Source organism: Oncorhynchus mykiss, chromosome 4 (genome assembly GCF_057628025.1).
Source record: "Oncorhynchus mykiss isolate SJ-2025 chromosome 4, ASM5762802v1, whole genome shotgun sequence".
Classification (NCBI taxonomy): Eukaryota; Metazoa; Chordata; class Actinopteri; order Salmoniformes; family Salmonidae; genus Oncorhynchus; species Oncorhynchus mykiss.
In genome coordinates this window covers 62,464,223-62,491,731 of record NC_143025.1, presented here as the reverse complement: position 1 = coordinate 62,491,731, position 27,509 = coordinate 62,464,223, and the positions used below count along the sequence as shown (strand labels likewise).

The following is a 27,509-nucleotide window of genomic DNA, read 5'->3' as shown; positions in this document are numbered from 1 at the left end:
GCCACAGGAGTCGCTGGTGCGCGATGAGACAAGGATATCCCTACCGGCCAAACCCTCCCTAACCTGGACAACGCTAGGCCAATTCTGCATCGCCCCACGGACCTCCCGGTTGCGGCCAGTTGCGACAAAGCCTGGGCGCAAACCCAGAGTCTCTGGTGGCACAGCTAGCGCTGCAGCCAGCTTAAAACTTCTTAGGGATGAGACGGGCTGAAATCCCGTTAACGGGATCGATTTGACAACAGCCAGTGAAAGTGCAGGGCGCCAAATTTAAACAACAGAAATGTCATAATTAAAATTCCTCAAACATACAGGTATTATACACCATTTTAAAGATAAACATGTTGTTAATCCCACCACAGTGTCCGATTTCAAAAAGGCTTTACGACGAAAGCATACCATGCGATTATGTTAGGTCAGCACCTAGTCACAGAAAAACACAGCCATTTTTCCAGCCAAAGAGAGGAGTCACAAAAAGCAGAAATAGAGATAAAATTAATCACTAACCTCTGATGATCTTCATCAGATGACACTCATAGGACTTCATGTTACACAATATATGTATGTTTTGTTCGATAAAGTTCACATTTATATCAAAAAATCTCAGTTTAAATTGACACGTTATGTTCAGTAATGTTTTGCTTCCAAAACATCCGGTAATTTTGTAGAGAGCCACGTCAATTTACAGAAATACTCATCATAAATGTTGATGAAAATACCAGTGTTATACATGGAAATAAAGATATACTTCTTCTTAATGCAACCGCTGTGTCAGATTTTAAAAAAGCTTTACGGAAAAAGAGCGCTCAGGCACCAAAACAAGCCATACAGATACCCGCCATGTTGTGGAGTCAACAGAAGTCAGAAATAGGATTATAAATATTCACTTACCTTTGATGATCTTCATCAGAATGCACTCCCAGGAATCCCAGTTCCACAATAAATGTGTTTTGTTTTGTTCGATAAAGTCCATCATTTATGTCCAAATACCTCCTTTTTTAGTTCACAAATCCAAATTCATGAGGCACAGGCACACTTAGTCCCAAACGAAAAGTCAAAAAAAGTTATATTGCAGTTCGTAGAAACATGTCAAACGATGTATAGAATCAATCTTTAGGAGGTTTTTATCATAAATCTTCAATTATGTTTCAACCGGACAATTCCTTTGTCTTTAGAAATTAAAAGGAACGCAGCAAGCTCTCACGGCTGCACACATGACTTAGCTCATGGCATTCTGCCAGACACCTGGTTCAAACAGCTCTTATTCGCTTCCCCTTCACAGTAGATGCCTGAGACACGGTTCTAAAGACTGTTGACATCTAGTGGAAGCCTTAGTAAGTGCAATCGGACCAAATTTACACTGTATCTTGGATAGGCAAAGACTTGAAAACCTACAAACCTCAGATTTCCAACTTCCTGGGTGGATTTTTTTCTCAGGTTTTTGCCTGCCATATGAGTTCTGTTATAATCACAGACATCAGTCAAACAGTTTTAGAAAATTCAGAGTGTTTTCTATCCAAATCGACTAATAATATGCATACCTTATCTTCTGGGCCTGAGTAGCAGGCAGTTTACTCCAGGCACCTTATTCATCCAAGCTACTCAATACTGCCCCCCATCCATAAGAAATTTTAAAGTAACTATTTGAAGGATTTCAAATGCTATTTGAACCCAGATATGGATGGCATCAGGGCAAATGCTGTAATTTTAACATGTTGAGTAACCTTGCCTGAAACCTGAAGATTATTAGCTCCACAAGCTAACACCTTGGCTTAAGCTGAGCAGAGGCTATCAAAGTCTTGTGCTACGCATAACTAACCCAGTCAGTAACACCAGCAACCATCCAGCTCAGTCTCACCAAACATTTCTACTCTAAAATAACAACCAATCATTGACAATGCCTTACCGCGAGGTTGATCGTTTCCGGTTCATTCCTTCCTGCAGGCTAGCAATTATGATTTACAAGATCAAGGTAAATCAAAATCTAAGTGTCTCAGAAGAGTATATCAGATTTCTTCAATCCTGGTATAGCCAACCAAAAAAACACGCCATTAGCCTCAGTTCTTCGAAATTGGTGGATCTGGTGCATTCAAAAATGGAGAGAAGATTTGACCAGAAAGGGCTAGGGATATCAGCAAGATGAGAGAAAAACATAATTAACGCTGCAAAAGGAAGCACAACTCAACTGGATGCACAGTCCCTTGACTCTAGACCACCTTTACTCCACAAAGAGAGATGCACACAAAGCTCTAACCCGCCCTCCATTTGGACAATCTGACCATAAGTCTATCCTCCTGATTCCTGCATACAAGTAAAAACTAAAGCAGGAAGTACCAGTTACTCGCTCAATACAGTAGTGGTCAGATGACGCAGATGCTACACTACATGACTGTTTTAGCTAGCACAGACTGGAATATGTTCCGGGATTCATCCAATGGCATTCAGGAGTATACCACCTCAGTCATCGGCTTCATCAATAAGTGCATCGACGACGTCGTCCCCACAGTGACCGTACATACATATTCCAATCAGAAGCCATGGATTACAGGCAACATCCGCATCGAGCTAAAGGCTAGAGCTGCCACTTTCAAGGAGCAGGACACTAATCCGGACACTTATAAGAAATCCCGCTATGTCCTCAGATGAACCATCAAACAAGAAAAGCGTCAATACAGGATTAAGATTGAATCCTATTACACCGGCTCTGATGCTTGTCGGATGTGGCAGGGCTTGAAAACTATTACGGTCTACAAAGGGAAACTCAGACATGAGCTGACTAGTGACGCGAGCCTACCAGACGAGCTAAATGTCTTTTATGCTCGCTTCGAGGCAAGCAACACTGAAGCATGCACGAGAGCACCAGCTGTTCTGGATGCCTGTGTGATAGTGGAGCGGGTCGAGAGTTTCAAGTTCCTTGGTGTCCACATCACCAACGATGTATCATTGTCCAAACACAGCAAGACAATCGTGAAGAGGGCACGACATAACCTATTCCCCCTCAGGAACTGAAAAGATTTGGCATGGGTCCCCAGATCCTCCAAAAGTTCTACAGCTGCACCATCGAGAGCATCATGACCGGTTGTATCAACGCCTGGTATGGCAACTGCTCGTCATCTGACCGTAAGGCGCTACAGAGGGTAGTGCGTACGGCCCAGTACATGACTGGGGCCAAGCTTCCTGCAATCCACAACCTATATAATAGGTGGTGTCAGAGGAAAGCTCATAAACATGTCAGGGACTCCAGTCACCCAAGTCATAGACTGTTTCCTTTGCTACCGTACGGCAAGCGGTACTGGAGCGCTACCTACATGTACAAATTACCTCTAACCTGTACCCTGCACACTGACTCGGTAACGGTACCCCCTGTATATAGCCTCATTATTGTTATGATATTGTGTTACTTTTCTATAATGTTTTACTTTAATTTGGTAAATATTTTCTTAACTCTTCTTGAACTGCACTGTTGGTTAAGGGCTTGTAAGTAGGCATTTCACGGTAAGGTCTACACTTGTTGTATTCGGCGAATGTGACAAATAAAGTTTGATTTGACTTGAACTCTGGCCCAACTTCACCCACAAACGAGAGGTCTCTTTAGAGAAGTAGAAACCCTAATCAAACTGTTCCTCTGTCTTCCGATCGCTGTCCCGTCCTCGGAGAGGATAGTGTGTTGCCTACTCTTGTGCTTTGTGCTTAAAAGCTTGTGGATAGTATGATGTTGGCTACTGAAATTAGTCATCTGTGCTTTTTCTCTTTAATGCAGTTGTTGTGTTGTGGTTTGTTGAGCAATTATTTCTAACAATTGTGTGCTTTGGTGGGAGGTTCTGTTGATAAGTGGGTCAACTTTGCTGGATTTAGTTGGGTGGCATCGGTCCAATTCTGCATGGCGAGTTCTCGGCTCTGTTTTGTAAGCGGTGAGCTCATGATTTACACTCTTATCTACTCAGTTGTGATGGTTAGAAGTCGGACACAAGCTCTGCTGTATGATACACAGTTTAGTTTGAGTTTAGTCGGGTCTCTCTCTCTCTCCATCCTATGGCCCTCTCCCCATCTCTCTCTCTCTCTGCCTCTTTTCTTCTCTCCACCTTTTGGTGGATATCAAGTGATCTGGAGTAGTGCTCACAATTAGCCTTTCACTTTTTCTACTAGTTCACTATTCTCAACTTGGCGAAAAGGGAATGGGAACAATATCAAATAAGGGACATGGCACTCTTTTGCCCTCAACTCGTAGGCCTGCTCCTGCCAAACACAGCCCCGCCTGTGCTCGATCAATCGAGGTGAGCACTTTTTTACACGATGGCTTGCATAGATGTCCATGGTCCTGAAACCATCTCTCACATACACCCATTGTAATTATGCAATACCAAGAAATATGTGTGCTGTTCACAACAGGCTTTTTTTGCAAACAGCCCTGATATGAAATTTTCTTGGTCGGCAGTGATACTTTTACCAAGTCTTGTCCTACTAATCACATTGGGAATAGTATTTTGTTGTAAGTCTGCATAGATGCATTCAATGCTTTATTATAAAGGTGATATATTTTTGATGGTATTTTAAAAAAAAACTCAAAACAACTTCCCGTGGCTATGCACCGTACCCAACCCTATGATGCACCAAATACAGAACAGGCTTGGAGCAGAACACGGTCAGCGTTGCCCTTGTAACAGTTTAGGGACAAAGTGCCTTATTCATGGCCACCAAGGCAGTAGGGGACTGCACCTGAAAAGTGATTTAGGTGTAATTAAACTTATCTGAGACCTAAAGATTTGTGTAAGCTCCCTGATCTAATGCTTAAGCTTAGCAGGGTAACACAGTCTTGTGGCCTGCAGGAGACCTACACTGCATGACCAAAAGTATGTGGACGACCTGCTTGTCGAACATCTCTTTCCATTAATATGGAGTTGGTCCCCCCTTTGCTGCCATAACAGCCTCCACTCTTCTGCGAAGGCTTTCCATTAGATGTTGAAACATTGCTGAGGGGACTTGCTTCTATTCAGCCACAAGAGCATTAGTGAGGTCGGGCACTGATGTTGGGTGATTAGGCCTGGCTCCAAGTCAGCATTCCAATTCATCCCAAAGGTGTTCGATGCTGTGCAGGTCAGGGCTCTGTGCAGGCCAGTCAAGTTCTTCCACACCGATCTTGACAAACCATTTCTGTATGGACCTCACCTTGTGCAATGGGGCATTGTAATGCTGAAACAGGAAAGGGCCATCCCCAAACTGTTGCCACGAAGTTGGAAGCACAGAATCGTCTAGAATGTCATTGTATGCTGTAGCGTTAAGATTTCCCTTCACTGGAACTAAGGAGGCTAGCCCGAACCATGAAAAACAGCCTCAGACCATTATTCCTCCTTCACCAAACTTTACAGTTGGCACTATGCATTATGGCAGGTAGTGTTCTCCTGGCATCCGCCAAACCCAGATTCGCCCGTCGGACTGCCAGATGGTGAAACGTGATTCTAATGGCGGCAAGCTTTACACCACTTCAGTCAACACTTGGCAACTAACGCTTGGCATTACGCATGGTGATCTTAGGCTTTTGTGCAGCTGCTCGGCCATGGAGTGCCATTTCATGAAGATCCCGACTAACAGTTATTGTGCTGACGTTGCTTCAAGAGGCAGTTTGGAACTTGGTAGTGAGTGTTGCAACCGAGGACAGACAATTTTTAGGTGCTGCGCGCTTCAGCAGAGTCGTTGTTGCTACAAGACATTTTCACTTCACAATAACAGCACTTACAGTTGACCGGGGCAGCTCTAGAAGGGCAAAAATGTTATGAACTGTTGTTGGAAAGGTGGCATCCTATGACAGTGCCACGTTGAAGGTCACTGAGCTCTTCAGTAAGGCCATTCTACTGCCAATATTTGTCTATGGAGATTGCATGGCTATGTGCTAGATTTTATACACCTGTCTAGCCAAATCCACTCATTTGAAGGGTTGTCCACATACTTTTGTATATATAGTGTAGGTTAGACACCAGTCTGTCCCATTGGTGCTGTGACCTGGATAGGTATCTGTGAGGAGTTGAAATGGGTGGTGGGGTGTAACGAAGGTGGTTCTGTAAACTATTCTTGTTGTGTGTTTAGAAACCTTTTTTGATACCTAAAGACATTAATTTGGTAGTAACTGTAAGGTTACCGTTTTGGGCTGACAGGCTAAATCTGGCAGGTGTGAGCCAGACAGTTGCTGGTGTCATTGACTAAGTTCAAACTTGGGTCACTTGTTACCTTGCCGAACTATAGGCAAGGTAACTATAGGGGGGGGGGGGGGCAAACAACCAGAGGTTTGCTGGTTTGAATCCCAAGTCCGATTGGAAAAATGTAGTCTTTGTGAACCGGCAAATGGAGGGTTTCTGGTGTCTAATCCTAGATGCCATATCCTGTCATTGTGCCCTTGAGAAAGGCACAACCACAAAACGGCTCTAAAGTGTAATATTTTTGTATCTTGGGGGGGGGCTAACACAAGTCTTCAGGTCTCACACGAGGTTACTCCAAACTACAGATGTAGGATATTAATTACACCAGTTTCTCACAGCAGGAAAATAATCCTGCAGCAACAGGAAATGTGAACTATTGTGTGAATTCTAATTAATATACATTTTTGTAGAAAAATCAAGTCAAAAACAATGTGATCAAATTAAGATCCTATATCTGTACCAAACCACCTCTGTCACACTTCCAGGCACAGACTAGATTCTAATCCGGGTCTCTCTAACTCGGTCTACCACAAGGTCTCAAGCAAGGTACTCATCCTGATATATGGGTACTGTGATAGCAAAAAGGCATATTCCAGTTGAACAATGCGCAGGATTCAATTCGAGTCTTGGAAGAGCTGCGTTGTAGCACGGTTGACATTAAAGGTTTCAGCTGACATCTGCAGTGTTTACTGAATCTTCGCAACAAGAGTCAAATTGCCTTTAAATGGTGGATAGCCGAAAAGGGCTGATCGGACTGAATCCCAGCCTAAATTGAACCTGGGGTGGCAGGTAGCCTAGTGGTTAGAGCCTTGGACTAGTAACCAAAAGGTTGCAATCTCAAATCCCCAAGCTGACAAGGTAAAAATCTGTCGTTCTGCCCCTGAACAAGGCAGTTTAACCTACTGTTCCTAGGCTGTCATTGAAAATACGATTTTTTTCTGAACTGACTTGCCTAAAAATAAATCAAATAAAGTAATGATGTGTTCTATTGAAACTTTTATTCGAAAAATGAATGTCAGGAATGGTTTTGTAAAGGTTTCATGAATGCCAATCTATAATCAAGTGGAGTGTTACCGTGTGTGTGTGTGTGTGTGTGTGTGTGTGTGTGTGTGTGTACATTTCAATGTGTGCTTGTGATTGCCTCGACATTGTGCACGAATATCCCTAGTATAATGTGCATGAGTTTGTTTGTGTTGTAAATGGCAGTGGGTGGTGATATGTGCATCAAACTGAGGATAAGTATAAGGCTACATAAAAGCATTTATTTGGTATGCTATTACTTGATTGAAGTTATTCAATTATTCATCAGAAAAAGTTGCTCCTCACTGATTAATGTGATAACCACCTGTTAATGTATTACATTTAGCAGGAAAAGTTCTCACATTGAAGGTCATCCTTTTATTATGTCAACAGGCAAGTTATCTTAACCGTTTCATTCCATAACAAATCTCAAAGGTATTACCAATAGAAAAGTTATTACATTAACGCTGCTCGTACATTAACCGTTGTGACACCCCCCCCGAGTCTACCATAGTTTACATGAAGAGCAGTACATAGTCTGATCTAGTCTGCTGTCTAACATACCATTGCAAGCCTGGCAAGAGGCTGCTATGAGCCTATCCTACTTGGAATCAATTGTCCCTATCCGTGGGAGTGTGCTGAACTATCCAATAACTATGCAATCCTTTGTCATTTCCAGAGATATCCCTTGCTGGAATGTGTTTTACTGTTTGTGATGCTGTGCAGCTGAAAGTATTGAGAAATATCCCCACAGGCATCTATGAAAATCATCATGCATTTATTGTTTGCAGGAATCATCTTTTTGAGGAGCACACAGATGCTCAGGCAGGCTTCTAGATGAATTGTGATATTAGTTTGTTGGGTTGTGGAATAGAACTGGGGGAACAGTATAGACCAACACTAGGCCCACATTTCAGGTTTCATGTCCCTGTGCAATACATCTCAAATAACATGTTTAATGTGTTTTCTTCCGTTTCAAATGTAAGTCTTATGTCACTCATAATAATATGATGTTCCCATATTGCTCTGCTGTTGCATAAACAAATGCCTGTTGGTATTTTGATGTCCCTAACCACAAGTGAGACACGTGCAGCAACATGGGGCTGTTACAGCACTCATTGAGTGCCACTGTAAAATGTCGAGTGAGTGAACTGAATGTATTGGGATGAAAACTAAAAGCTGTCTGTAGCATCATGATCATGCATAATTACACGCAAACTCCCCTGAGGAAGAATCTTACATTATAAATGAAAACATTTCCAGCCAAAGCTCTCTTGTACAAACAGTATGTGGGCTGATCCAGAACAAAACGTGCCTGAGTAACATGCCTCATGTTCTACCGCCAGCTTCCCTCCATGCCTACACCTTGGTCCTGAACCACAACATGGGTTTACATGTTCAAGATCTACTTAAACTCTTGTCAGAATGTATGTTCTCTCTAGTAAAAGGAAGTTGCCGTTCTAGAATCAAACCGTAGGTTGGGCTATTCTTGTTCCTTGATTTGGACATTTGCGTTGGTAATAACGTAATTATAAGTATATTATTCAATACATGTCTTGTATCTGGTTTAAATATCCTCCTTCGTAAAGGATTATATATTTAGAACTGTAACTATGCCCATCCTTGCATGTTCCTTAATTGCCCTGTATTAGTCATGGCAATATACAGGTTCCATCCCAGGCTGTATCACAACTGGCTGGGATGGGAAGTCCCATAGGGCAGCGCACAAATATTTTTTATTTAACTAGGCAAGTCAGTTAAGATCACGTTCGTATTTTCAATGACGGCCTAAGAACAGTGGGTTAAACTGCCTTGTTCAGGGGCAGAACGACAGATTTTTACCTCCTCAGTTGGGGATTCGACCTTGCAACCTTTCGGTTATAAGTCCAACGCGCTAACCACTACCGTGTCATCCGGGTTAGGGGAGGGTTTGACCGGAGTAGGCCGTCATTGTAAATAAGAATTTGTTCTTAACTGACTTGCCTAGTGAAGTAAAGGTAAAATAAAATATCAAAAATACAACTGCTCATATTGACAGAGGCTGCTTGGACAGATTAGGGTCGCGCGCTGCGCGCACTCGAAATAGAAATTCACAAACCTCAACTGCGGATATTTTTTTTGAGTATGTGCCTACTGCCCGGGGCGCCAACGCAATCTGCACGGCGTAATGTTGTGAATGAGGGATAGAATGACGTCAGTGGCCCAATGTCAACAATGTAGCCATTCAGAGTAGGCGTTCCATTCGAGTGTAATAAACAGCGGAGACGGAGCAGCACGCTGCACAGGATCATCACACACACTGACATTTGCTGAAGAAGAACAACACTTTTTATAACCACAAATCTTCATTTAAAAAAAGAAAGAAATAAACGAATAGTGTAAAGTAAAGGTATTCTCCCTTCAGTCGGGGGCTTTAGGAAACTGCAAGGAAGTCACCATGTGATAAAAAATATTTTTTAAACGGACAAAAAGGTTGGATTACAAGAAAACAAGCGAAAGTTAAAAGGTGAGCTGCATGCATATTTCAACCTTTCTACTGAAATGTGTTATCGAATGTCTTAATTATTTAATTATTGTGCAAGTGCTCGAATAGACTATATATAGTATGTTTATAACGGCGAATGGAGTTCCAAACTTATACGGTGAGAGGACTGTTCATGTTTGGAGTTCGAAGATATGAAAACCTCTCCAAAATAATACATGCGTAAATCTCCAACACTTGGCGGCATGCATCTGATCATTTTTGTCTGGTTGTAGCTATTAGCCTAGTTTTGATTGTGAACACTCGTTTTAAGAGTGAAACATAAGGCTATACCACATCCTGTTATGATCTGAGTCAGTCCGATTTGAGCTCCCTCCGATTTGAGAGTAGTGAATGCATTGTTATCCTGGAGGAGGAGGCACGTCTGGGTTAGGCATGACTCTTGTTTTCGCTGAGAGAAAAGAAGCTGTCACTTGCAAAGGCCTTAACCGTTTAATGGGCCATGGCAAAGGCAAATGCCCCCAGTCCGAATTCCCGCCCTCATTCACTGCAGAAATGAACTCGGAGTGATTCAAATGTGCAATGCAATTCAACTTACGAGTATAGCTTACACATTAACGATTAGGCTACTCTAACTGACAAATTCCATTGACGATAATAATGATTATGAGTACCATTATTGTTAGGCTAGTATTATGTTATTTAGTAATGATATTATATTCTTTAAAGCTAATCAATGTGATTCTGCGACGAATCGGATGTTAAAAAATAATTTACTCGCATACATTGTACAGTGTAACTTGTTGCTTTAGAGTAACAAAGGCAATTTGGCAACAGTTGGCTGAACTGCACTCATGTAAAACTAGTATCCATTATACTACAATCACCCCATTAATCCACAGAAAATCAGCGAAATATTTGCTGTGTAAGGACTGCGAGCTTTATTTGGTTCAGCAGCCAATGCAATCGGCTCAATAGCCCGAGGGTGCCATTTAAAGAGCCAGAACATATATTTCAGTGAAACCGGGGGAATGTGATCCCCCCTCTCCATATTTGCATTATAGTCCTAACTCAAGTTTAATTGAGGTTACATGTGTTTACAATAGTTCATATCCTCAGTCTGGTCTCATAGCAGCCCAGCATTTCCTACAGCAATGTGGTTTGAGAAACGATATACTGTATAGCCTACCTGCCACAAAAGCTTCGCCTTTACCCACGGACGGTCCTCGTGCTTTGTCATCGCTCACTTTGCATTGGCAACAACGTGGAGGGCATTATTGCCGTTATACATATTTAGCCTAATTCCCATAATTTCATTATTTCTATTCAATGTTTTTATTGACGTTTTAATTGACGATGGGATAATTGGTGCAGTGACTTAGCGGCTTTGTTTGTCCTCATCTTGAAATCACCGACGGACAGCGGCTCTGATCCGTCCATTACGCTACTATAGTTTACACACCATCTCTCTCGCATGCTGTGCAAAGGCGACCACGTTTGCTGCGCTCGGCTGTAATAAGAACGTGTCATGTGTGTTCTCTCCCCGACTCACATTTAGGCTATCTGGGATTGCGATGCGTTGGCTAACATCGGCCATGTGTTGTCAAATGAAAATATGTCTGGAAAAATAAGCGCTGCGTTTCAAATGAACGATGTTGACATTTTAATGCGGTGTTACCGCAGTTTGTAGCCTATAGCAGTGTGACATGCACCTAGAGGATCAGGACATTCCTTTGTCTACTAGTGCATTTCAACCTTACTGCTCATGCCACAACAGTGGCTGATTGTGCCATGAATATGCGCGTTGAAAATATGTTTTCAGTGATCATTCATGATTTGGACTGATGTATGTCATTTTGAAAACGAATTTCCCATTAAATTGAGCCTCAACGCTTGAGAAGGCTATAACACCATTATAACTCATAGGCCTAGGTATAGGCTATCTAATTGGATTACATGTCCTCTGTTCTTGAACCAAGAAACACAACAGTAGAAAATATACACTTTTAAACTATGCTTCTATCCCATTGGTGTAATTGATGCGCATTTTATCAATCAATATGGCAATGTACGCTATGTAGCACTTGTGTAATCATGTGCTGCAGATATGATGCCATTGTTCTGCCGTCTTTATCTTCTGTACATGCGCACGCTTCCACTATTAGTGACAGTGAATGCTTCACTTGCCCAGTGAATCTGAATCTATCATTTGAGGCATTGACAGTGAACCTTGGCTGGATACAGTATATGATGCAATATCACACCAACAACCTACATCAGCCATTATATAGCCTGTTTTTTTGTGTGTGTGTGTGCTTTGATGAATTTGTTTTGGTTGGAACATTTCTTTCCTTTATACGTTTTTTGTTGTTGTTGCATTATTGTAACTGTTTTCAACAGCATCATTTTACAGTCAAAGTAATTATGAAAGTCAGTTACTTCTATTACCTAGAAGACAAAGAAGAAAAAAGCACATATTCCAATATTATCATAAAATCCAAGTTTCCCTCACAACTCACCATTTATCACATAATGACAGACATGATGACTGGTCAATGTCCCTCTCATGCGGGGATAGACTATTAGAGAAGTTGTCTGAATTTGACTGTCCCCGTCTCAAATGGCACCATTTTCCATACATAGTGCACTACATTTGACTTACCTTTGACCTGGTCAAATGTCGTGCACTATGTAGGAAATAGGGTGCCATTTGTGACGTAAACAGATTGTTTGAGGATCCACACATAATGAGTCCCAGTAGGGTTCCCTCCCAGCGCCTAACCACCGCTGAAATCCCACACTTGAACAAGATCTCTTCACCTGACACCGTTTGTCCCTCCCATGCAGACTTTCCATTCTCAAGTACCAGGCCTACATACTAACTCATACATACTAACTCATACATACTAACTCATACATACTACCTCCTCTTTGTGTTTCCTTTGCTTTGTGGTAGTCAGCCTCAACTGTGTTCCAACAATAATGGTGTCTTATGTTGCCATGTTAGCAATGCCCTGTACCTTGCATGTAGAGGGAGAGTAGCAACAGTGCTGAACTTTCTCCATTTATAGACAATTTGTCTGTAAACATCAAGGCTGATGAACATCAAGGCTTTTAGAGATACTCTTGTAGCCCTTTCCAGCTTTATGCAAGTCTTCTGAGATCTCTTTTGTTTGAGGCATGGTTCACATCAGGCAATGCTTCTTGTGAATAGCAAACTCACATTTTGTGAATGTTTTTTTATAGGGCAGGGCAGAATGTTTAAATTATATATTCAATATCATGTGTGTGTTATTAGTTTAAGCACACTATGTTTGTCCATTGTTGTGACTTAGATGAAGATCAGAGCAAATTTGATGACCAATTTATGCAGAAATCCAGGTAATTCCAAAGGCTTCACATACTTTTTCTTGCCACTGTAGATATTAGGTATATTATGCACATGAATGGAATTGTCTGTAGGAAAATAAATAGGTGTTTTTTTACAAGGGAACAATCAAAAGGCAAATGAAATGTATCTGTCTTGAGCAAGTTTTCACACATACAACTTTGTTTTCGGCATCATTAAAGGGGCAGTCTGTAGCTGCTACATACATTTTTTGACATATACATTATGAATGCTATATCATTATAGATGTCTCATGAGTTTAGTTCAACTGTCACACCCCATCAGAACCCAAAATATAAGCTTGTTTAACTCAAATGTATGTAAACAAACCCTGTAATAGCCTCAAAACGTGCTTATAATAATTTAAAACATAGAATAAAACTATAATTTTGATATCTTGGATGGTCAGTCCTTGCATCCATAGCTCTGACTATGAATGTGATAGTGGTTACATTTTCTCCAGGCCCATCCTTCAGCTTTTTACCAAAACGGGGGGCGGGGATTCCCTTTTTTAATTGTTTCAACTGCGAATTGCCACGCTAAGGGGTTGTTCTCATCCCTCCAGGCATTTTGAGTAACCCCTACCAGCAAAAACAACATCTCTAATCACAGTCTTGAGTACGAAAAAAAACGTGTTCCCGTAGTTCACCTACGTCAGCACAAAGGCATGTTTGTTATACTGGGCTCCAGCCAGTGGGAGCCATAGATGGGACAGCACTGCTGGGAGAACTCTAAGATCATGCAACTCAGGCCAAGGGCTTTTATTTCGCTCTCTCTCTCTCTCTCTCTCTCTCTCTCTCTCTCTCTCTCTCTCTCTCTCTCTCTCCTGGGTGTTTTGTTCCTCCTCTCCCACTGTCCGGGGCAGTGATGCTTACTGACATTATCATGCACCATGTGAAATCAGACTTCATTATCGTGCCAGATCCAGCTCCATCTGCGGTTGCAAAAGCCCTCCATGAAACAGCCCTGTGTTGCCTGCCCCTCACTGTGTTCCCTTCCAGTTCACTGCACCTATCTGGTGTATGTGACAATAAAACATATCACAGACAGAGTGCCAAAAACACATCACACGCAAAACGCTACAGGCACGATACTGATTGCTCTGTTTTGCTTGGAGTTTTTATACTGCCTGCGAGAGATTATCAAGACCCCTAAATAACCCCGGTGACTGTGTCATCAGACTCTCTGTGATCATCTGCTGTATTTTCCACCAGGATGAGAGTGACTGACTAGATCACCTCAGAGCCCCACCACGTGGCCCCAGGCCTTGACGCAGACAGTTAACTTAATGCTCATTAGGAACCCATCCCGTGATCATCCATTACTTTTTAATTGTGCAAAACGGATTTCAGCAAACTAACTTACTCACATTTGATCTGAATTGGGCTTAAGTGAAAATAACAGAGACTAGGGACGATGATGGAACCACTAGTCACATAAAATAATAGACATCCAATGAAGTGAATCACTCAAGGAGAAGTAGTAATGAGGCCTTTCAGATCACTTTGCAGTGATGTCTTTGTTCAGAAGTTAATTGGAAGACGCCACCGTGTTTGATCACTTTCCCTAATGGGCGCTCGGCATGGCTGTGTGCTTGGAGGTGCTGTGTGCTTGGAAGTGTCCTCCTCACATTGCTGGATCCTCTGGTTTCCTTTGTGAAGCGTAGAGAGGGCTGGGGGAGTGTGAGGAGCGGGCGTGGTAAAGCCGGCACAGCTGCCATTTGGACACGGTGAGCCCCTCACAGAAAAGGCGCCAGCATAGGAGTGTTCTCGCGCTCTCTGGTGAGACAAGACTATGCCAAGGAGTGGGCTTGCAGTGCTCTCAGCCTCAAGTGTCACTGAAGAGCCTCAATAATCAGCTCTTATCTGAGGGCAAAGGCGTGAGTATCATGCCAAAGGAGTCCCTTTCAGCTCCTGCTTGACAGTACAACTGTTGTTGTATTGGTGATGGGATACCAGTGTGCTTCTTAAATGGGAAGTCAATACCAACACCTGCATTTCCTGTCCAGTTCCATTGAAATCAAACCTCTTTTTCGGTTCCACTTGTAGATGTATAGCAATGGCATTCAGTGTCACTGTCAATGTCTGTTTTAATTATGTTTTCACACCATTGTTTTCTGTGCATTTGCTCATTTGTATATCTTCTTATGGTATCACGTGAGAGTGCATGGCTACATGTCTTAAAATTGAGCATTTAAATGTAGGCTGTGCATGTTTTCACCAGCCCTGCCACTGTGTGTGGTCCTCTCCTCTTAAGCATCAGAGGACTTGAGTGACGTACGTGATGCAAGTCATTTTTTTCTGTAGTTGACTCGGAAAATGGCGGCATAGGAACCACATCAAGAGCCTCAGCTGGACCTATTTGTCTGACTGTGTCAGCAGCACAGTTACAGTCCAACATGCACCAGGCAGGCATTGGTTCTTTACCAGAACCACATCCAGCTAAAGAACGGCCAAAGAGCAAATGCACCAGTGTGTCATGGGAGTAGTTGTATAATTTAGATGACAAACCCCTGTCTGCATTTTGTTTAGTTTCCTAAGCCTTTGTTAGTGTTCCTAAGATGCCTGTTCTATATTTAGAGCAAAGCAAAACACCCAGTTCTGTTCCAGGTGTTGTCTACTCCCTTGGGGGCCTTCCTCTCATAGTGGTGATGACATGCATGTTACACACCTTATCAAATTAGGGCTGTTTTGCTGTGAATTTGAGGCAGAATAACTGGATCTTGACTGCAGGGTGTCTGTGTTGTGTATGGGGAACGCAATAAATCATACTCCTCCTAGTTAAATTTAGAGCCATCCCCTCACGCCTGTCAGCATTTTCCATCTGCAGCAGCTGAGTCAAATGCGGAGGCGAACCGGAGCCCCTCTGACCAATGACCGACCGCTCACTCATCCACCCAGTCAACCTCCCATTACTAAACCAACCAACTTACACTGCCTTACTTTCAGCTCCTAGTGGAGCAGAGGGGCTCAACAGTCCGATTTACGGCATCTAGACGTTTTATTAATCACTCGCCTGCCTGTCTCTAACTTACTCAGCGCGTCCTCATTCACGACTTGTTTTACACTGCTAATGCTTTCCTCTTCAATAGTTCAAAGCATGAGTCTGCGAGGGCTTCTCTTTTTTTTGTGAAGGTTACCCTCTATCTCTGTCGGACGCTAACTGATTGTGTTGTGGCCACAGCCTGACACGATGTCAGGACAAAAGAATTCTGTTCTGTTGTCTTCCTATTTAGCCTGAGGTCATATCCTTGCTGTTATCCCTGTGACAATCTCTTTTGTTCTGCTGGTGTTCAGCATTATACAGGACGTATTGTTGTGCAGAGAAATGTGCAGCACATCAATGAGGGGTGTGCCAGAAAGCTAATGTGTGGGCTTTAAGTAGAGTTAAGCTGTATCTCTGCACAGGGTCTACACAAACCTGTGAGGGAGGACATGCAGTCGGAGTCACACGAGTGGCACACACAAATCACATCAACTATTGCATGTCAACATCATGCTTTGTCGTAATATACAGTGGCTTGCGAAAGTATTCACCTCCCTTGGCATTCTTCCTTTTTGTTGCCTTACAACCTGAAAATAAAATAGATTTTTGGGGGGGTTGTATCATTTGATTTACACAACATGCCTACCACTTTGAAGATGTTAAAAACATTTTTTTATTGTGAAACAAACCAGAAATAAGACAAAAAAAAAAGAAAACTTGAACATGCATCACTATTCACAGCTGCAAGTCTCTTGAGGTGTGTCTCTATAAGTTTGGCACATCTAGCCACTGGGATTTTTGCCCATTCTTCAAGGAAAAACTGCTCCAGCTCCTTCAAGTTGGATGGGTTCCGCTGGTGTACAGCAATCTATAAATCATATCACAGATTCTCAATTGGTTTAAGGTCTGGGCTTTGACTAGGCCATTCCAAGACGTTTAAATGTTTCCCCTTAAACCACTCGAGTGTTACTTTAGCAGTATGCTTAGGGTCATTGTCCTGCTGGAAGGTGAACCTCCGTACCAGTCTCAAATCTCTGGAAGACTGAAACAGGTTTCCCTCAAGAATTTCCCTGTATTTAGCGGCATCCATCATTCCTTCAATTCTGACCAGTTTCCCAGTCCCTGCCGATGAAAAACATCCCCACGGCATGATGCTGCCATCACCATGCTTCATTGTGGAGATGATGTTCTCGGGGTGATGAGAGGTGTTAGGTTTCCGCCAGACATAGCGTTTTCCTTGTTGGCCAAATAGCTCAAGTTTAGTCTCATCTAACCAGAATACCTTCTTCCATATGTTTGGGGAGACTCCCATGTGCCTTTTGGCGAACACCAAACATGTTTGCTTATTTTTTTCTTTAAGCAATGCCTTTTTTCTGGCCACTCTTCTGTAAAGCCCAGCATTGTGGAGTATACAGCTTAATGTTGTCCTATTGACAGATACTCCAATCTCTGCTGTGGAGCTTTGCAGCTCCTTCAGGGTTATCTTTGGTCTCTTTGTTTCCTCTCTGATTATAGATAATGTTAAAAGTGCAAATCTAAAAAAGATGATATTGTAAAATGTAATTTGAGTGATGCAACAGACCTGCAAAATCTCAAATGAACAGTCCACAGGCATACTGTCAATATTTCCGTAATCTTCATTTCACCAGAGATATGGTATTAGGTGTTGAGGTATTCCTTCACTTCATTCACCTTGGCAACCCATGTCATCATCGGATTCCTCACAATCCTGCCAACAGCAATTCTTCCGTAAAATAATTTGATATTTTTTCCATGTGTGCTCTCTCTCTCACCGAGCCTTATTAAATTACAAGGGTTTTGTCGTCGTTGTCGGTCATTTAAAATAATATAGGTTGATACCTGAGTGAACCCGAGTCCCAGGGTGGCTAGAGGGCCCAACGTTTCCTGCCAGGATAATTTTGATTCCCCCCTTTTCCTGTTTCTCTCCTTAGTCGATGGGGGGGGGGGCAGCAGTCTTTCAAGCATTGGAGAGTGGAAGGTATTTAAAACAATCAGTGGAGTCCTGGTAAGGGGAGTGAGATCATTGTTATAGTGAGGGAGCGAGGGAGTGAGGGAGGGAGAATAGAGGGAGAGCTGGGATGATCCCGTGGCAGTCTGTTGTTGTCTGTCTGCCAGACCCAGGCCCAGGGCAAGTCAGCCGTTACTGTGAACTCTGAGGTAACCCTTGGCTTTGGCAAAGGTCACCATTCCTTCTAGACTTATTTATTAGTACTGCTTAGCATATCAGAACGGCTCGCCCGAAATACAAAATATTCCCTGTGTGAGGGGATGTTAACACAGAGCTCCAACATCTGTGTCTGATGATTTACACTGTATGAATAATCATTATTTTTTTCTTTCTCGAATGAGTCCCTTCCTCCAGGGTCAAGATAAACAAGTCAGGACATAATAATGATTATCTATGAATCAGCTTCATGGAACTTCTCTTTATTTGTTTTCATGTGTAGGCTACTTCATTGATTTGCCCCTGCAATTATACAAGTGTAACCATTTCATACTTAGAATCATGCAGTTACTGTCAGTTATTCAAAAAAATGTTTGAAATGTGTTTTATTTCGGTCAAAATACAAGTTGCAAAAATACAGAACAATATTTTCATTGAAATCATTGAAATCGAAGCAGTGGAGTGTAAAAGTAGACAAACACGTACGTAGTGTGGTTTTGGGTATGGTGCAGCTGTAGACCTAGCTAGTGTTTATGAGACTGGTGGGTGTTGGGGATCTTCATCCTGTGAGACTTGCACAGGTGGTTGGGAGGAGGACGGAAAGAGAGGAGGTGGGCGTGGAGGAGCAGGGGCGTAGTGCCCACTTCCTGTTGAAATACTGTAAACCAGTTGGCTCACGACCAGATCAACAGGATTTGCCTTGCGGTGGCAGCTCTTTCTCCGCCTCACAATAGGCTGCCATTGGTGGAGGAGCTTTGTGTGGTGGTGTGGCTAGTTGTGCCTGTTTCTTGTGTGTGGTGTGTTTTCTCGATGAAAAAAAAAACTAAAGTGTAGCAAAGAAAAGACATTCGGAACAGAACATTCAACTCTCCCATAAAGAAAAAGAATTAGCAAAGAGTATACAATTACAGTTTTGATAGTATTATTAAATATGAACATTTACCATTTTAAAATGGTGCGTGTTTTAAAAGAGAGAGTGAAAGTTAGAACCACGGATAAAAGGGATGGATTTTCCATTTCGTTTTGCACACTTGTGGAATGGAAAACATTAAAGTATGGCTCAGTGAAATCCACAATGGAGTTTGACATTTGGAATGTAGCTCTTCCTGTACAGAGTATTCCTAACGTGGCTACTTGTCACTCTGTATTACCATCCTATAACATGCATTAAAAACTGGGTGGTTCGAGACCTGAATGCTGATTGGCTGACGGTTGTGGTATATCAGACCGTACACGGGTACAACAAAACATTTATTTGAACTGCTCTAATTATGTTGGTAACCAGTTCATAATAGCAATAAGGCACCTCGGGGGTTAGTGATATATGGCCAATATACCACACCCCCTCGAACCGTATTGCTTAAATATGAATAGACTGAACCAAGAATTCTCAATAATGATCATTGAGAAAGTTACAGACGCACAAATATCATACCCCCAAGACATGCTAACCTTTCACCATTACAATAACATGGGAGGTTATCATTTTTGGTGGTGGTATTATATTTGTGTGTCTCACTCATCATTATTCGGCAGGGGCGGCAGGTGGTTAGAGTGTTGGGCCAGTAACCGAAAGGTTGCTAGATCAAATCCCAAGCTGACAAGTTCAAAATCTGTCGTTCTGCCCCTGAACAACACAGTTAACCCACTGTTCCTAGGCTGTCATTGTAAATAAGAATTTGTTCTTAACTGACTTGCCTAGTTAAATAAAGGTTAAATAAAAAATAAAATTCACAATTCATTCAGGATTTTCCATAATCATGGTAGCATCCACATTAATGGAGAAGTGTTTAGAAACATATTATATTCTTAATTACAAAAAAAATGCTCTAATATTACACAATGCATTATTTACCATTCATTTTTATTGGGCACAAAGTAATCTGAAACACAACCAAAATAAACAGCAAATGCATCCAACAAGTTTGTAGAGTAAATTGCGTGCTATGAATACGGGACTAAATACTTAACTTTGACCTTCTTTAATATACATATACGTAAGTGAATTTGTCCCAATATTTTTGGTCCCATACAGAAAGTACTGTAATTTCTAAATGGTTAACCCGATATGGATGAAAATACCCTCAAATTAAAGCTGAGCATCAGCACTTTAACCTCATATTGTTTCATTTCATATCCAAAATGCTGGCGTACAGAGCCAAAACAACAACAAATGTGTCACTGTCCCAATACTTTTGGAGTTCACTGTAGATGCCTATTTGACCTAAATATACTGAACAAAAATATAAATGCAACATGCAACAATTTCAAAGATTTTACATAATTACAGTTCATATTAGGAAATCAGTCATTTTAAATCATTTCATTAGGCCCTAATCTATGGATTTCACATCACTGGGCAGGGGCCCACCCACTTGGGAGCCAGGCCCACCCACTGTTGGAGGTGGCTTATGGTAGAGAAAATGAACATAAAAAAACAGCTCTAGTGGACATTTTTGCAGTCAGCATGCCAATTGCACACTCCCTAAAAACTTGAGACATCTGTGGCATTGTGATATGTGACAAAACGGCACATTTTAGAGTGGCCTTTTATTGTCCCGAGCACAAGGTGCACCTGTGTAAGGATCATTTGCACTAACGGCAAATTATTGCATCTTGTTATTATATTTAGCTACCTGTTTTATTTGTTATGAATAAGAGTGTCATCATACATTCCCCATTTGTACAAGGCTACGGGGTTACTTTTACCTTCTTGCAGTGCAATAGTTCAACCACTACAAACTGTGCGTACGCATGGTCTAAAGTTTGCGGGTGGATAAGCACATTCTCACGTCAAGTTCGTTTTTTATAAATACTTACTTCTATGTGAAAGACTGGCACACGCATGTTTTGTGGCATGTTTTGTGCGTTCGCAACATTTATACATGAGGTCCCAGGCGTGTACAACACCAAAGTGTTGTGTTTGACGTCGAAATAAGAACGCATGAGCATAAAAGAACCCCATACCTACTGTAAAATATGGTGGTGGATCTTTGATGTATGTATGTTTTTAGATACAATAGGATGTTGAAGGATGTTGCTTGGAAAACCACCCCCATTGTTACAAATGTGATGTTCCCTTTTGAGTCTCTTTTAGTCCACTCAATTAATAAATGTTCATGTATTTATCTACATACACTACTGTTCAGAAGTTTGGGGTCACTTAGAACTGTCCTTGTTTTTGAAAGAAAAGCTACATTTTTGTCCATTTAAATAACATCAAATTGATCCGAAATGCAGTGTAGACATTGTTAATGTTGTAAACGACAATTGTAGCTGGAAACGGCTGATTTTTTAATGGAATATCTACACAGGCGTATTAGGCCCATTATCAGCAACCAGGACAAGTACATTAGTGTCTAGTTTGAGAAACAGACGCCTCACAAGTCCTCAACTGGCAGCTTCATTAAATAGTACCCACAAAAACACCAGTCTCAACATCAACAGTGAAGAGGCGACTCTGGGATGCTGGCCTTTTAGGCAGAGTTGCAAAGAAAAAGCCATATCTCAGACTGGCCAATGAAAAGAAAAGATTAAGATGGGCAAAAGAACACAGACACTGGACAGAGGAACTCTGCATCCCGGAGTCGCCTCTTCACTGTTGACGTTGAGACTGGTGTTTTTGCGGGTACTATTTAATGAAGCTGCCAATTGAGGACTTGTGAGGTGTCTGTTTCTCAAACTAGACACTAATGTACTTGTCCTCTTGCTCAGTTGTGCAACGGGGCCTCGCACTCCTCTTTCTATCTTTCTATTCTGGTTAGAGCCAGTCTGCGCTGTTCTGTGGCAGACTGGCAGTCACAGCATTCAACCCACATATTGCATTTAATGTCTAAAATAATTATCCAAACCCAAAATCTAAATCCGAAACCGAACCGACTTCAAAATGCACTAATTGCTCAGCACTACTTTGAACGCAACAGAGGATAGTTTTAGTTGAATTAACTTGATAAATCTGTCGTATAATAAATTCTCAGTTGTATCTATGGCCACGTCAATAGCATTTGCTCTTTTCTCCCGCTCGTTCTCGAGACAATAGCTCCTCTCGCCGTGTTTTTTCCATCACCGACAGAGAGAATCTGGATCGATAGTGCCGCCTGCACGAAAGGCTTTAAGATGGATAAGGTTCAGATGGATTACGGTTGCGCCGCATCTCTTTCCTCTTACTCTCAGAGGCTGTATTTGGAGGGGAGGAAGCAAATGAGTCCTAATCATAATTAGCATCCACTTTTAGGTTAGCTTAGCGTTCTCTTACTGTATTCATAATTTACATTGTGTCATCTGTTTGAACAGGGTAATGAGTAGCCATGAAGCATTGTAAAGTCAGTGTGATTCATCAATAGATTGCTCTCAATCCAGTGGACTGAGCCCCAGTAAACTACGCCATACTACTATACGTTTGCAGCTCTTTAAGCACCTTTCTTGGTTGAGTGGCTTGATTATCATGCACAGGCCAATTTATAGAGTAGTATTGCGGTTTACAAGCTTCTTCAATTTGATTTGCCGCCTCTTTGGTGGACATCAAAGTTAGAACTGTTAGCAGATCAGATCTTTTGTTGTTATGATGTGATGATGGTGCAGATTTGATCAGGTTTCTGTTTGAAGGATAAATTGTGGCGTAACATAAACTACGTAGGCACATCTGTGCTTCGTGACCTTTATGTGCGCTTGTGTTTGGAATGTTTTATTTCAGTTGTGATAAGATAGTTAGATTGACATCACACATATTTGGTTGTGAGTCTTTGCCATTGGTCTGGGCCATAAGCCAACGGGAAGTGCTACTGCGAGGAGTTGTGTGTGTGTGTGTGTGTCTGTGTGTGTGTGAGAGTGATACATGAAGCCCACACTACAGACCCCTGAGCTGCCAATCAAATGACTGGCATAACACTTTTACATAGCAGTGCGACTGGTGTTATAGAGTCACTGCTGCTGGTGAATGACTTGTTACTGATTACTAACACCATGGACGACCAACGTGTAAGTAACCGATGTTCTCAAAGTAACATTTATGTTGTCAAGGAAGCTGTTTTCATGTTATACAGCAAAGTATTTTGTGGTCACAAATGCTACTTTTTATTGCTACTTTGACAATAACGTATATCGACTATTTACCACTTATCTAGGTATTAAGTTTATAAAGTCATATTCATCAGCACACGTTACTTGCTAGAAATACGTTTCTTTGGGTTTACTTTTCCCCCCATGCTTTTGAACTGCGTAGTAAGAAAGATGTCCTCAGTTGCTTAGCTTATGGACCATATCAGAAGAAAATAGACAGGTCTATCTCAACCTGATTCACGGAGCCCTGGTTTACGGCAAAGCTGGGAGGAGAGACGTTGAGCCACAAAACTCTTTAAGAAATCCTTGGAGTCGGATGATTGTAGTCTCTAGGAATTATACCCCAAGTTGAACTGTGTTGTCAACTGTTAGTTGACAGAGTTCACTGCAACACATTTTCAGCCAGACTAAATATATTTAAGCGATTCAATTTATTTATAAAAAAAAAATGCTACGGAAATAAAGCTTCCTTTTGTGACTTCCTCTGCAGGTGCTAGAATTTTGGCCGTAGCCAAATATATGTAGAAACATTTAACAGAAACAACAATGAATTCATATACTTTTCCCAATTCACTCTTTTTAAATATTTCAATTCCGATACAAGATCCCATTGAATGGATGTGTTGTAAAAATAATGGCAAAGTGTGTACAATTAGTAGCACAATGGATCATTGTGTCTCACTGCTGTTAGTCTCATATACAAGGTTTGTAGCTTAGAGCTAATGCTAAGGGTTATAGTAGGAGTACAACCCAGAAGAGCGCTTAGCCTCGGACCACCTGGATGGCATCTAGGCAGCTATGTAACATGGCTAAGACCTGCTCAGAATACATGCTAGTGCCTTAGGATCAGTGGCAAGGTCTGTCTCAACCCAAATGTCCTGATTCATTTTTTTTTATTTCATGATGCCTATCTTGCAAAGCAACCTTTTTTTTGGGGGGGGGGGGGTAATTGAACCGTATAGTTCAAGAGCAGATGCCTGTGAGTTAAAGGGACATTACCAATGCTTGGATTCCTCTAATGTTTCACAATTATCCACATGAACTACAAGCAAGCAGTCTGGCTCCCATGGTGCACCTATCCAGCATGGGGAAGGCAGTGAAAGAGGCCATTGTTTGTGTCACTCTGAGGCATGTTGCATGTAGGTGTGACACTGAGAGAGAGATATGATGCCATTTTATACATTGGGAATATCTTTGAATCAGTCAATTGTATGAGAACAAATGCGTTTTATAACCGGCTTCAATTTGAGAAGGGCAAAGTAGTTTAAATAAAGTTGTATTCATTCCAAATATCATGGCATGCAAATATCACTGATAAGTAGGATCATTTAAACTTACAATATTGTGAGATAAAATTAATGGAAACACTCAGTTCCCTCTTTAAAACCAAGAGCATAGCAAAATTAGAATTGTTATATTTCATCGTTACGCAGAAGAAATGGCTCATACTATAACATGACTCAGTGCTCATTGTTTACGGGTTGGAGAATAAACTCGACCTCCGGAGTGTGATTCAGATGTCTATTGAATCAAGTCTTCTGCTAAACAAATGGCTTTCAGGGATTCTCTCTCCCTCTGTCTTCCCTTTCCTTCAGAAGGCATTGATTGATGTGCAGTAAACTGCACCTGTCAAGGTTTGATTTCTCACTTGGATTTTTCTGGTGTGATGTAATGTTTTCATGATCCTTTACATGGTAAGATGTCATGTATAGCAGCACTGACATAAAAAAACAAACAAAGAATACCTCTATCTGAAAAGGCAGGATCCCAGGTCTTTTCAGGGTTGTCTATGCCTCACAGATAACATTAGCCCTATTTAGACATTGTGGAACACTTTGTATCAGCGAGACAAAGGCATTGGTGAGAATGTTTTTGTTTTTGTTGTTCTCATTGGAAGCCAAGCCTCTCAGACAGACGGACAGTATGTTTTCAGTGGCTGTTGTTCAGCATCTTGTCTAGAGTGCACCATTTGTATCAGCGGTGCTGTGACATTCTCCCTCAGCTACATAGTCACCGCGCAAGAGTCACCACGCAAGAGTGTAAATGCCAGAAAAAAACACACGTCTGTATCTGTCCCAGAGAGGCCTATTTTTAACACCTACTGTGCCACTTATCGCCTCTTACCATTTAGGTATTTTGTTAGGTGAGGATGATGTTTTAGGATGCTCTTGGGTAGCCTGGCCTGTGAGGCGAAATGAGGTAGAATCTCGTCCCACAATCCATCTTGTGACTGTGTGCGTGTGTGTTTGCTGTGCGAGGTGAACCCGACATCCGGGACTGACCTGTTGCAAAGCTGAAAATGCACTCATTTCACAGCCTGTTCCACTACCAGCGTTGTCACTGCATCTGCAATTCCAAATAGAAACCAGATGGCAGTCTGGAACACCCGTGCAGACCTCATAGGAGCTGAACATATACGGTAAACAGCTATGAAATTATTTAAAGGAGCTCCACGTCAGGACATTCCTCATTGCATTAGCAGCACTTACATCTCTTGCTCAGCGCCAGGACCGCTACTCCTCACACTTAAGACTTAAGACTTAAGACTGTTCCGATTGATGGCCGGATGGGGGGACTTCAGTTCTCTCTCAGAGCCCAGAGAAAGTATGGCCTGTCTATCTGCTGTGTTCATGTTTGTTTCGGTTGGATTCTGGAGGCTGGCTCTGAGTTTGCTGCTCTGTTTGGAGTGATGTCTCTTTTATAAATTTGGAGTGGGAATGTTTACAGGAGGGGCAAATGGGGAGAGTGAGTGAAAGCACAGGAATTCCCTCTCACTTTGGCTCATCATGTATTCGTTCTGCTACTCCCCCCCCCCCTTCTCTTTCAGTACTCTCCTCTGTTGAGAAAAGGGGAATGTTTGTTGTTGGAATGCTCTCAGCACTCTGAGCCGTGCCCAGCATTAGAACATCTTTGTTCCGAGCTGAGCGGGTCCTCCCGGAGACGCTGCGTGGCGCGGGGGGAACTGGGAGGCCAGTTATCAGGGGGGAACGCTGGGTTCATTCATCCGCCTGTCGTGGGCTCCGCTTTCTTTCATTTTTAGCCAAATCCACCAAGCTTGACAAGCGGGTAATTTGAGCCAAATTACCGGCAGAGCTCCGGGTCCCTTCCACAAAGTCATTCTTCGTCCTCCTGGGAAAGGCTCTGGACAGCCCTCTCCAGGCCCAGAGTTTTGTTGAGTCATGTGAGATCATGTACACACAGAGACAGAACCACACCAGGGTGAAGGGAGGGATGAGGACAGGGGAAGCAGGGGGGTTAAAAGCTGCTCACAGGCTAGGGGAGACAGAGGAATGCACTGGAGCCAGCCTTGTATAAGGTAATGTCTGGCGAACATGCAGGGGTGGGACCTGTGCACAGATTTATTTTAATACACTGCTGGCAGAGCCAGAGGGGAGGGGAGGAACGTCCAGCTCCCTGCCAGCTTGTCCCAGAATCACAGTCACTCGTCGGACAAGACAGGACATTGTATTAGGTTAACCACCACAGACGACAAAAACACACAAAGAGGCAAGTTTCAGTTGACCTATTAATCTGCTAGTTTGACCTATTAATCCGCATGATCAGATTGGGTTGCTTTTCGTTCCACTGTCAGGAGCTTGTATTCCTTTTCCATGGGGTTGTTGTGCTTCCCTGCAGTTGTAGTGATTCCCCTGACACCAGCATGTTTTGAGTTCACTGCCCTGCAGACAGATACGGATTTGTCATGTCAGTCTGGCATTTTGCATTGCAGTGATGCATAGAGTACGTACATGTAGAGGCTATATAGGGGTTTGATGTTATACTCTAGTGGTAGGTTATGTTGCGGTGCCCCAAAGCTGTGTATGGTTATAATCAAAAGCATAGTAGTGTATTGTTCATAGACTGATGGACATTATAGGTTAACAGATCAAATCACAGAGGTATGTGACGTAGTAGCCTTCAGTGCCTTCAGAAAGTATTCATACACCTTGACTTTTTCAACAACAAAAAATGGTGCTACAAAGTGGGATTCAAATGGATTGCATTGTCATGTTCTGCATATTGTAAAAACAAATCTGAAAAATAAAACATTAATATATGCTGATTAGATAAGTATTCAACCACATGTTAGAATCAATACGTGTTAGAATCACCTTTGGCAGCGATTACAGCTGTGGGTTTTTCTGGGTAAATCTCTAAGAGCTTTCCACACCTGGATTCTTCAACCTCTATCAAATTTGTTGT

General features: G+C 42.1%; 1 protein-coding gene across 2 annotated transcripts in view; it reads left to right on the top strand.

Annotated features, from left to right (window-relative positions):
• The first annotated feature begins 9,404 nt into the window (after nt 1–9,404).
• LOC110522120 (transcription regulator protein BACH2) overlaps nt 9,405–27,509 on the top strand; it is a 99,152-nt gene continuing 81,047 nt past the window's right edge. Inside the window, exon 1 of one of the 2 annotated variants that reach the window (XM_021600244.3) lies at nt 9,405–9,714. Coding sequence is in view for 1 of the 2 variants with exons in the window: in XM_021600243.3 (XP_021455918.2) it covers nt 23,121–23,225 (105 nt within the window). In the remaining variant the exon portion in view is untranslated. Of the gene's footprint in view, nt 9,715–23,008; nt 23,226–27,509 lie in introns of those variants that run through there. The other variant, XM_021600243.3, reaches the window with a different exon arrangement.